The sequence below is a fragment of the Mus caroli genome, chromosome 1, assembly GCF_900094665.2.
Source record: "Mus caroli chromosome 1, CAROLI_EIJ_v1.1, whole genome shotgun sequence".
Lineage (NCBI taxonomy): Eukaryota > Metazoa > Chordata > Mammalia > Rodentia > Muridae > Mus > Mus caroli.
The window spans coordinates 122419018-122430795 of record NC_034570.1 but is presented as its reverse complement, the minus strand read 5'-3'; the positions used below and the strand labels follow the sequence as shown (position 1 = coordinate 122430795).

Genomic DNA, 11778 nt, shown 5'->3' with positions numbered 1-11778 from the left:
TCTTTTTTTTCCTGGGTGGGATTCTAAGACACCGATCTAGGCTAGGGCTAGGAAATTAAGACAAAGTACTGCAGTTGGTGGTCCAAGAGGATTGAGCTCAAGGAAGAACAAATTGGTTAGTATTTGTCCCCAGGGCATAATGCTCAAGATCTCTCAGCTTAGCTTTCATGGTGGCTGAGTCTATTTGAACACATATTTTGGGGTGTCTAAAGTAGGAGCTAAGGTATGGAGGACAAATGCACTCTGAGCCTCCTTGGTGCAATCATAGACTTTAATTATTAATGGACATTTCTGATTTGTTGGTTTCAGTCTATAGGTGCTGGTTGAATTACAGAGCTCAGAGAGAAACAGTCTTAATTTGACTATTGGAAAAACAGCTGCTCCCAGGCTCCATCTTCTTCCTGTCTGCTCAAAACTCTCCAAATACAAGAGGTTGAGAGTATCTGTTCCCTTATCTGAGGTCCACATGAGTGACAGGAAGGGGAAAGGTGCAGGAAAGATCCATTTGTCTTTTTGTCTCTTCTTCTTCTTCTTCTTCTTCTTCTTCTTCTTCTTCTTCTTCTTCTTCTTCTTCTTCTTCTTCTTCTTCTTCCTCTCCTCCTTCCTCCTCCTCCTCCTCTTCTTTTTTTCCTTCTCCTTCTTCTCCTCTTTCTACTCCTCCTCTTCCTGCTCCCTCCTCCTGCTTCTTTGAATCCAAGTCTCAATGTATCCCAGGCTGGCCTTAAACTCCCTAGGTAGCCAAGGATTACCTTGAACTTCTGATCCTATTTTTACCTCTTAATATTGGGATTGCAGGAGCACACCACCATGCTCTTTTAACTCATTTTCTCTTACTTTCCCCCATGCTAAAGTTCTCCCTCTAATAAGAGCAGAGGTCTTGAAGACAGATCCTAGGCCAAGAGCCAGGAGTTGCCACATCTGGTTTGACGCTAATCTATCTCACTGGGTACTCTTGAGAAAAATCTCTTCTCATCTGAGAATCATGATGCCCTTATGGTTTGTGTATGCCTATGAGGCACAGAGGCAGGAGGTATTCCTGGTAATGATGTCTTCTCTTAATGAAAAGACAGAATCTGGGTGGAGATTGCATCTCTTCCAGTAATATTTATAGAAAGGCTGTGGCCTGGCTCTCAGCATTTAGTAGGCACTGAAGCCTAGTGAGTTCTCAGATGTGTTGTTTGAATCAAGAGGATAGGAAAGGAGAGATGGAGGAGAGGAAAGTTACGCTTACATCCTATCATATGGGTATAAAGAAGATTCAAATGGCTTTTTCTCCTGAAACGAGCCCTTATTCTGAACCCTCTTCCCTCAGAGATGTCTCTCAGGTTCACCTCCTCCTCATTTCCACCTCACTCTCTTCATAGAGAAAAGAACGCCTCACACTCTCTCCTAAACAGGTATAACTAGGCCAGGCTTCCATGGCTGAGGAAGGAACCAGCACAGCTCTGAGGACAGGAGGGAAGAGCCGAGGTGATGGGTGAGTGTGGGCTGTGAGGGGATCAGTGTGATTCTCAAGTTGATTGTTACAGGCAAGGGTGGGTGGTCAGCACTGCCTAGGCTTCCTGGGGACCATCGTGGACCTGTGCAGCTATGGTGCTGGACTGAAGCAGGAATGCCGAGTAGGCCATGTCAGCTTCTTCCTTGGATGACTAGGGAGCAACAGAAGAGGCGTTAGTAGATGGCAGGTGACCTACACCTGATCTTCTGAGTTTACCATCTCTGCTGGAGTAAAACACACTTCTGAGACCTCACTCTGAGCCAGTCCCCAGGCTCAGCAGGAAGAGATAAATTTTGAGAAATGGAAAGTTGTAGCCTCTAAAAATATCTCCCTCTGTCTCACTACCCCCTTATGCAAAGTGGGATGGAACACTCTCTGTTGGTGGGGCCTGTCCCCAGAAGCCATGCTCTCGTAGTCCACAGGCAAGGTGGCCTAGGTTGTTGCCAGCCAAGGTGTTTTCTCCTTCCACTACACTAGAGAGGTATCATTTTAGTCCTGTCCTGATGGCAGGGACTCATCTCTAGGACTAACTTGCACATGATAATTCTGCTAAATGCATGATCTTTGATGTTACCAGGAGGAGCCAATATAGTAACTAGTGTCAGTGCTCCAGGATCAGAAGCAAAAGGACATCATAAGGAACCTTAGGAAGGCAAGATAGGAGGGCAGTTTGCAACCCAATGGTAGGAGTTGCCTCTTCTGGGATTTCATCATAGTGGTTGGGGTGGGCAAGGACTTCTAGTGATGACCAAGAAGGCCACCATCAGTGAATGCCTTTCAGCCTCAGGAGAAAGGATATCCTGAGGAAGCTCTCAAAGGAAGGTGTGTGACCTTGGAAAGGCCCTAGGGCCCCAGAGCTCAGGAACACCACCCACTCTGTCCTCACTGCTAACGTGTGACTCTCCACATCTTCTGCACGTTCACAGCTTACAACTGAGTTCTGCTCCTTCTTAAGCTCCAGTTACATCAGTCAGCTCCCACACCCAAAGAGCCCGTCTCCTCCTCAGAAAGTCCTCTTGGATACTGGATTTATAGCATCTTCCTTCCCTGTTTGGGGGCTGGGAGTCAGACTCCATGTGGGGGTGACTTTGTCCTGATGTCCAACTGCAGTCTGAACTCCCTGTCATGTAGTGGGAAATCTTTCTCTCTTACCCTTTTTGCTTTCTTGGATTCTTCTGGCTCAGCGGTGCACTCAGTGGTAGTCACAATTTCTGCATGGAGAGAGAGAGAGAGTGTATCCTTAGCCCTTACCCGTCTTTCTTCCTTCCCGGATGGGGCAGATCCACTTCTGTTCTTCCAAAACCTGGGCATTCTAGAGATACATACCATCTTTTCCTTCGATGACTGTTTGCTGTGTGTCTGGAGAGGCCCCCATGTTGTCATTGCCTCCCAAATCCCTGGAGTTCTTGAAGTCTGCCATGCTAATGTCTGTCCTGTAGCTGCTGATTGACATGCGGTCTGTTTGGCAGAAGAGTCTTGTGAGGGTTGGGCCATGGGTTAGGAAAGCAGGGTGTGTTACTCTCTCTGAGAGGACCTGCCACATGCCTCAGCCCATGGGATACCAAGGAGTGCTACCTTTTGATGCTCATTTCCATATTACAATGAAAATAGTCTGGCTCCCTTTCTTGGTAGTCAAGACTCTGGGGCCTTTGCAAATGTGTGACTCAGTTCACAGAACTCCATTCTAGCTTAAATCAGCCCTGAGAAGGCGTTGTGAGTGCCCCATCTTGAGCCATTGGGAAGTGGAGGAATAGAATGGGCCATACCAGAGTCACATAGCTGATTAGCTGAGCTGGAGGCAGGGTGGGGAGTGTCCTGGGTACTCACCTACATTCTTTCGATGTCGGACTCTGGCCACCCACACAGCTATAGCACCCACTGCCAGCACCAGACCCAGGGGCACCAGGGTGGAGAACAGCACTTTGGAGCTGGAGCTTCCGCTTTGTCCATCAGCACTGCAAGAGGGATTAAGTCAGCCCACTATTGAGAGCGAGATTAGGAGCTACCCAGCAGCCCCCTCCCCCCATCTATATTTTTGATGTAGTTCTCAAATCTGCTAAGGGCCACCTCCCCACCCCCGCTCTGAACCAGCAAGCCAAGAACCTGGCTTTCTCTATATTCTGGGCTTGAGATAATGAACTGGACTGTTCCAGAGAAGGACTGTGCCTCTTCTCTGCTGACAAGCGTCCTTGAAGGCTGTGAGTACTGACCGTCTGCTCTCTCACACACTCTGCTGCTTGGTTCTAGTGATCCAGACTTGGAGCCTAGCCTCTGGAGTGTTCTCTGTGGTGGGGAATCTGCTCACCTGCCAGCATCCCCAGATGCTCTGTTCTCCTGAGCTTGGTCTCCCACATTCTGTATCTCTCTTTCGTTGGCAAAAGGCCCGGGGTTTGGAATGGCTTTGTTCTCTTTTTCACTGATGGAGGAGTCCACTACCTCTTCTTCCGGAGCGACTTTGGCACGTGCATTTGCATCTGTTGGGTTGACATGGGATGACCCTGGAGCAGAGCAGAACAAAGCTGGTTATGTTTTTTTTTTTTTCTCTGTGTTCTTATGCCTGTGGGTTACAGGAAAACCACGGGGTGAGATCTTAAAGCTACAGAGGTGGGCTCTGGACTAGCACTAGACTTGGAAGTGAAAACCCTCTCTGATCTCCAGATGCTATTTCTACTCTTACCTCTACCCTATAGTCATCAGGTTCATTTCCGGCATCAAGGATCTATGTAACAGATCCACCTGTGACAACAGGTTGACAGGGAGGTTTTCACAGCAGAGTGAGACAGAGCTGCCTCTAGGCAGCAGCTTAGCGTTGGCTTCTATTCAGTCAGTCTCTCTATACTCGGACTTCCTGAGATTTCCAGGGTCTCAAAGGCCCTCACCATATAAGATATCTTATGTGACATTTTAAACAGAGTCTGGGAATGCAAACTTACTAGACAAGTTTGTGTTAATTGTTTTCTTTCCTCTTTATTCTTTTGGTGTCAGGAATTGGACTTGGGGCATCGTGTTTGCAAAGCACATGCTTGAATCCGAGCTACACGCTCAGCCCTGTGCCACAGTGCTCATGATTAAGATGCAGCTACCTGGCCATCCTTCGTGAGTGATCTTGTGCATATGCAGGATGAGGAAGTGTACTGATATGAGTGTGACTCTGATGAGATTGCTATGTAGGGTTGCTGGATGGAGAGGGAGCTTCAGTCTGGTTTGAGAGGCACCTATGAGACTTATCTGAATACTGAGATTAAATAGAAAAGCCATTACTATTTGCTCTCCTATTCCCTCCCTCTTATAGGAAAATCTGAGGATCACCCTGATGGAACAGGTTCTAGGCAGGGGCCTTTCATAAGCCTCGCCATGAGGTACCATAGGGGCTGGCACTGACTGCCCTTGGAACTCACCTCTGGTCCTCTCTTCAACTGCTACATAGATGGCGGTAGTTTCTCCATAGGTCTGGCCTTGCTTTACCCCACACCAGTACCAGCCTTCATCTTCCTTACTGACCGGGTTCAGGGTCATGGAGACGAGCTGGCTGCTCTGGTTGCAGCTCATAGAAGACTGGCGGGCACCTTCGTCATGGCTTGGCAGGATGTGGCAGCCCTTGTTGCTCCACTTGCACCAGTATTTCTCCTGGGAGTAGAATTTGCACGGATAGTGGCAGGAAACTGTGAAGGTCTCTCCTAGCACTGCTGTCGTGTTCTGTGGCATCACCTTAAGGTTTGGCTCCCTTGTAGCTGCGGGGGGGGGGGGAGTAGCAGGAAGACATGGACACAGAAATTAAGACTTGGAGATGCTATAGGGGAAGGAGAGTGGTGGCGTTAGTGTATGGTGCATGTTTCCCCTTACGCTAGCATTGTAATACACTATTCTGAATACATAAGAAGCAGAAGGCTATACTAGCAGGACGACTACTGATGACCACCATATCAGTCCAGAGTCTGATGTAGAGTGACTTGCTTACTGGCTGCTGCTTGTCTCCATTACTCTACTTATTTATTGTTTTTTTCTTTTTTTTCTAGACTTAGTACAAAGAGCCATGTTCATATTCCACTTCAGGGGATATCGATCTTCTGTAAAGGAGGCTAATCCTTCTAATACCAGGAAGTGTGGCAAGTGATGATTAAAAGAACTTGGGGTTCTGGTCGCAGGTATGGAAATGTGACCTCTGAACAAGAAGGTCCTTCCTACACCTGCATGGATGGAGATAGCCTAGCAGAGAAGATGTTTAGGGAATGCGACTGCTACTATTGGGATGGTCTTCAACCTCCTCCCTCCACCTGCTCTCACCTTCGGCAACCTGGAGTTCTATTGTGGTTCTCCAGCGAGAGTCACCATCGGTAAGACACCAATAGAAGCCAGCATCCTCGGTGGTGAGCTGGTTGAGGATGACAGTGTAAGTACCATCGCCTGGCTGATCAAACAGTGCCAGTCGGCCTTCATACTCTTCTTGCACCTGGGCCTGGGTCCCCACAAGCACGGGGCAGTGTCCATTTCCGTCCCCTTCCCAGCGACACCAATACTTGAGGCTGCTGCTTTCCTTGGGGTTATAGGGACAGACGATGGCCACAGAGCCTCCTGTGACTCCCCTCACAACAGAGCGATGATTGGGAATGGTGGACTCTGGAAGTACAGACGGGGATGGGTTGAAAGGACTGAATAACCCAAATAGTCTTGTGTGCCCCAAGCAACTTTTCTCTCACGACATCCACTATGGAAAGAAAAGTTTAGGCAAATCACCAACCCCTCCTGAGAAAATGCAAGAATATTTTATTTATGTCTGAGTCTATAACCAGAGTCTGGAGGCCAGACTTCAATGACTGCAGAGTAGGTTTCTCATTCCTCTCTTCCTACCTCATTCTCAGCAGGGAATGGAAGGCATTTAAGAGATAATTTTGGTCTCACTCCTTTCTTTGGTTTCTTATCATATCTCCCCATAAATAAGCATTTAATATATTCCTTAGTCTAAATAACAGTTCAAAGTATTGTACCTCAATTAAGAAAATATATTTGGAATGGTTCTACTTTAAAATGTAAACTAGAACTATGTGGTACGATTTTAGAAATCAAAGACCCAAGCGTCATCTTCGAGAGTACAGCAGTTAATGCAGACATCCAGAGAGAACCCATGGTGACTGAAAATGTCAGGGATGTGGTGAAGACCAGAGTTGGGAATAGAAAACCGGTGTCAGGAACATAGTCCTCTCAAAGAAAAGTCATAAGAACAGGTACTTTGAACTTCAAATACTGGCTTCCTGCTTCTTATAAGGAGGACTCTGTGCACTGTGCTCTAGGGTGAGAAAGAGCAGGAGTTGAATCCCATCTTGCCGATGGCTCGTGGAGGTCAAACTGTTGAACCAGATTGTGCTGTGTAACAAATAACCCTAAGAGCTGTGGGAGTGGAGTCTTTGGATGCTGGTGTACTGCCTTTCCTGGAAACTTTCAAGGACATGGTGTGCCAGCCAATGTTCTTCTATCTGAGTGTGAGGGAAATGGGGTACAACTTGCTCTGGAGTTGGTTGGGGTGGGAAAGGGGACATGGGCCTATCATTGGTACTGAACCCCATCTACTAGTCAGGCCCCCTCCCCCCAAGGGGCTCTACTTTCCTTATTCTTGTTAGCCAGGGATAGCCATCAATAGATCCTTGATAACACAGAAGAATAATTGGGAATTAGCCTAAGGCAGACAGAGGCTACATTTTCTGGCTCGCCTAAACTGCATCCCACGTTGTACTTGGTTCAAGACTTTCCAGCAAGTAGATACTACTGATGGATGTGAACATCAAGGAATACATCAGAGGGCTAAGCTACCGTCTCACCTGCCATCCCATGCCCCCCCCCCCCCCCCCCCCCCCCCCCCCCCCGCACTTCTCTTTTGGAGGTTCTTACCTTCATTGACAAAGAGTTGCCAAGTCTGGATGGGCCAGCCTTCTTGAGGCAAACCAGAACTGTGGGCTCCACACTGGTAGTGCCCTGCATCCTCCTTCCTCAGACCTGTGATCAACACACTGAAGCGGCCATTGTCATCCTTGGGGGTTATCAGGATCCTGCCCTCAAAGGCTGGATCCCTCTTCCCCAGGGTGTTAATGATCACATCACAGGTTTCCTTATTCATCCGGCACAGATATTTGGCCTCGTTTGCCACCTCACGGCCCAGGTCACATTCAAAAGTCACTGAGGACCTCAGGTCTTTATAAAGCAGCTCTGGCTCAGGCTCTAGCACCTGGAGGTCAACATTCTTCTTATCAGAACTAGAACCTTCTCCAGCTTGGCAGACGTACAGCCCAGCATCATTGTGCATTAGGTGACGAATGTTGACATAGAATACAGTTAGGTCGGTCCCTTTCATAAAAAGTTCTGCTCTGCCTATATAGCTGGGGTTCACCTTTTCAGTAGAGTCAATGACAAGTTCGCAGGTCTGGTTTGTCTTCTTACACAGGGATTTCTTACTAGGAGCGTTCTCCCTTTTGAAAGGGCATTCGATGGTCACATTTCTGCCTATTTCCTTTGTGTAGACGTGAGTGTCACTCGGCAACTCAGGAACTGTGGAATGAAGGACAGGGGTAAATTACAATTTTTGTTTTGTAACATTGCACTGTTAGTTATACCCAGCGAAGGTTCAGGGTAGTCTAGTGACTTAGAATGCCTTCCTCCCTAGAGGAACACTGTCAGAATTTTTCTATAGGAACTTATACAATGGTACACCATAGAAAAGACCTCCAAAGCAAAGGTTTTACTTTGATTTTCTCCTGCCCTTGTTTTTTACTCCATTCTTCCCAAAAGCAAGCCATAGAACCCAGAATTCTTCTTCCCAAAGGCAGACCATAGAAACCATGACCCCTTTATCCTGAAGCCACCCACAAACCATAAAAATATTACTTTAATCTCCCCATTCTTTTTTGTAAGAGCTTCCCAGAAAGAACCTGCCTCACACCCTAACAAGAAGTACAACAGCAGAGGATCCAGGAAGAGTCTGAGCAGATGGGCCTTTCTGGGTTTTCCATTTACACTCCTCCCATCAGTTCACATGTATTTTATCCTATCTCATATCTGTCTGGCCATTCCTGCTTCACGAAACCCAAGATCAAATCATATCTTGTGTGTGAAGGTTCCTATGAATGTAAAACTTCAATAAGTGGGGCTCTGGAGAGACAGATCAACAGTTTACAGCACTGGATACTCTTCCAAAGAGGATCAGGACTCAATTCCTAGCACCCATACGATAACTCACAACTATCTACAACTCCTGTGCCATGGGATCTGACACCTCTTCTGGCCCCCGAGGGCACCAGGAACTCACATAATACACAAAAAATATATGCAGACAAAAAATTCATACATATAAAATTAATTAATTAATTTAGGAAACAAACTTAGTTGAATGAAGCCATGTGCTCTCTTGTTACCCTGTCTTTTGTTGAGGTCTTGGCTGTGACTTTTGTGAGTGAGGTCAGCAATCAGCCATCCATCTCCTCCCTCTGCCAGAGCCCATCCTGACTTCTCAGGAATGGTTTCTGTAAACTGGCGTTAATTTCTCCCTTCTCTGTGTCCTCCTAAACATCTTCATTAGTCATTATGCACAGTCTAAGCTCTACCTCTATGGATCTGAGAGTGGAGACATTATCTTTACATCTGTTCTCTCTGCTGTGACTCAAACATCATTTATATTTAGTAGGTGCCAAATTAACATGTGTAGAAGCAAACAGAATTGAATGGGAATTGTCTAAAAACAATAGTCCAAATATTTTTAGTTGCCTTGTGAAGCAGAGCCTGCTAATAGAATCAGAGCCTGCTATATTTCCAGTATCTGTAGTATTCTTCTAGGTATCTCAATGGGGCAGTATCTAGGTATTCACAGTTGGTGAATACTCCTCAGCTCTTAGGAATCCGTGGAGCACAGAAACAACCTCCCTATTTAGTGTACAGCTGATGGCATACACATCCCAAAGAGCAATGCATATCCTTCAGAGCCCTGAATATTTACTCTCCTGAGTTTTTTCTTTTAACTTCTGGACAACTAGGACTCCCATCAGTTGTGCACTCTTATCAGAAAGCCTTTTTTCTTCCTCTCTTCTTTCATTTACAGTGGAGTTGTCTAGAAACTAACTACTTCAGGGGCCTAGACTTTAGTAAAAAAAAAAATCAAATTTATGCTCATTGTTCTAATGAACAAATGGATTTTAGTAAAATCCATTTATGGAGAAGCCTTTTGTGGTCCAAAAAATCTCTTGGTGTACTTTCTTCCTTGTTAATTGCTATAGATGGTCTATAACCTGATGACATGACTGCTCGAAAGTTGATGAAGTGGAAGGTTTTAATTGTAGACATGAGGGGGAGAGAACAGCCATGGCCATCTGGAAGAGTCCAGAGCAGGGACAGAAAGTAGTAGAATGAATCTGGCTAGCAGACTAGGAGAGAGGGGGGAGCAGAGTAGAATGTGTGTGTGTGTGTGTGTGTGTGTGTGTGTGTAGTGGGGCAAAGAAAGTATAGACCAAAAGAAGGGAGCATAGCTGAAATAGCATGGTGTATAGAGAAAGGAGTATCTGGGGGGGAGGGAGAAAGGAGTAGCTGGGGAGAGAGGAATAGCTGGGGGAGAAAGGAGTAGCTGGGGAGAGTGACGCCCTGCCCCGTGAGCTGGAGAAGTTTAGGGTAGGATAGGGCCAGAATGCCAGCATGGGCTTTGAAATGTATAATAGGTAGTATAGGCCATAATTTGCTTTGGTATACTAATAGGCACCACAGGTAGCCATTTGTCCCTTCTGTTAGTGGTAAAGGAAATGGCCCCTTTGGGGAACTGGCTTCAAAGATATCTGAGGAAATCCTGCTTTGTTCTGTCATCCAGGATTTGAGGAAAAGGGGTTTCTTTTGGACTTGACAGATATCATGTCTCAACTCTATCAAATATAACAAAAATGTTCTCCTGGCACCAATTTAAACCTAAGGTGCTTGTTAGAGACCAGGACGACATGGTAAGTCTCACCCATTCCCCCAAGATACGCCTTAGATGCCTTGATGTTCTATTATGGAAAGTCTTTGCCTCAGGAGGAAGGAGACTTTAGACTTCATGTCAAGAAACCCTTCTGTAGGAGGTATCTTCCCCCAGAAAACTCTCTCACTGTACCTGAACCGATTTCATTTGCTTTCCCCAGCAGCCCGGGATGCCTGAAATCTTACCTTGGCTGACCTCCAGGCTGACATTGAAGGACAGGCCTCGGTTACTGGTACCCAGACCACACTTGTAGCTCCCAGTGTCATCTTGGGTGAGCTGCTCAATGTTAATCACAAATGTGCTGTTCTCTGGGAAGTTGATGAGGTTGGCTCTGCCTGAATACTCCTTGGAGAGGTAGCCATTTGAAGAGATGAGCGTTGTGCACATGCCGCTGGCTCCCTGTCGGCACCAGTATTTCCGGGTGTGCCGGTTGACAGAGGTGTCTGGGTAGTAGCACGTGATGGAAACAGTGTCGCCTTCTATACTACTCACCTCCTGGGGACCAAATATGGGGCTTTTTGTGGAGACCCCTGTGGAGACAAAAGACAAGAGTTCTAAAATCTGATAGAGGTTGAGAGGGCTGATAGGATCCACATAGCTCATACGGAGGAATGAAAATTTCTAATTTATGTGTATTCCCTACTTATTTTCATGATACTGCAGCCACACAACATAGTTGCCTAATCATAATTGGGTTCAATTTTAATTGTAACTTGATAAGTAAATAAATTCCATTTTGCACCAGGCATCTACTTTAGTAGCCGTTGGCCTCTGACCTGAGTTCGAAAAGCTCTAACCTCCTCCCCTAAATTGTACAACTGTTCTGAAATGATTAACAGTTTGCTCTGGCTTCTGTAAACACACTTATCACTGCTGGCAGGAGAAAGGGCCATTTCTCATGTAGCTATAAATTCTGCAGAAGTGGAGTAATTATTGTGTTCACCTTTAAAATCCTTTCCTCCATCTGCTCGAGGAGGCTAGCTGCCCTGCTAGCAGAAATAATAAATTTGCCTACTCGTAATCTGTAATTGAGTCCATGGTCTTTTCTTAGTGGTCATAAACTCCACAAGATTTTTGGAGGCCCCCGAGAGATCCTGAGAGACCCTAGACACAGAGCCAGGGATCTAGGATAGACCCAAACAGGGCAAGTCTGAAGCAGATTTTGGAGACTCAGGGCACCTAAGCCTGTGGCTGCCACAAATCAAGGAGTCACTAGTCGTGGATAGGCCCTAAACACGGGCAAGTAGCACAACTTGGAGGCCCAGAGGCAAACAGCTCTGATGCGGGGGGGGGGGGG

The 11778-nt window shown here is 46.5% G+C and overlaps 1 protein-coding gene across 1 annotated transcript in view; it reads right to left on the bottom strand.

The window, feature by feature from the left end:
• Positions 1-253: 253 nt before the first annotated feature.
• Positions 254-11778, bottom strand: part of Pigr (polymeric immunoglobulin receptor) — a 26378-nt gene continuing 14853 nt past the window's right edge. Inside the window, exons 3-11 of the mRNA XM_021163773.2 lie at positions 10667-11011; positions 7382-8035; positions 5783-6115; positions 4897-5229; positions 3804-3996; positions 3326-3453; positions 2825-2956; positions 2651-2709; positions 254-1649 (exon numbers count right to left, since the gene is read on the bottom strand). Coding sequence (XP_021019432.1) covers positions 1554-1649; positions 2651-2709; positions 2825-2956; positions 3326-3453; positions 3804-3996; positions 4897-5229; positions 5783-6115; positions 7382-8035; positions 10667-11011 — 2273 coding nt within the window. The 3' untranslated portion in view covers positions 254-1553. The remainder of the gene's footprint in view (positions 1650-2650; positions 2710-2824; positions 2957-3325; positions 3454-3803; positions 3997-4896; positions 5230-5782; positions 6116-7381; positions 8036-10666; positions 11012-11778) is intronic.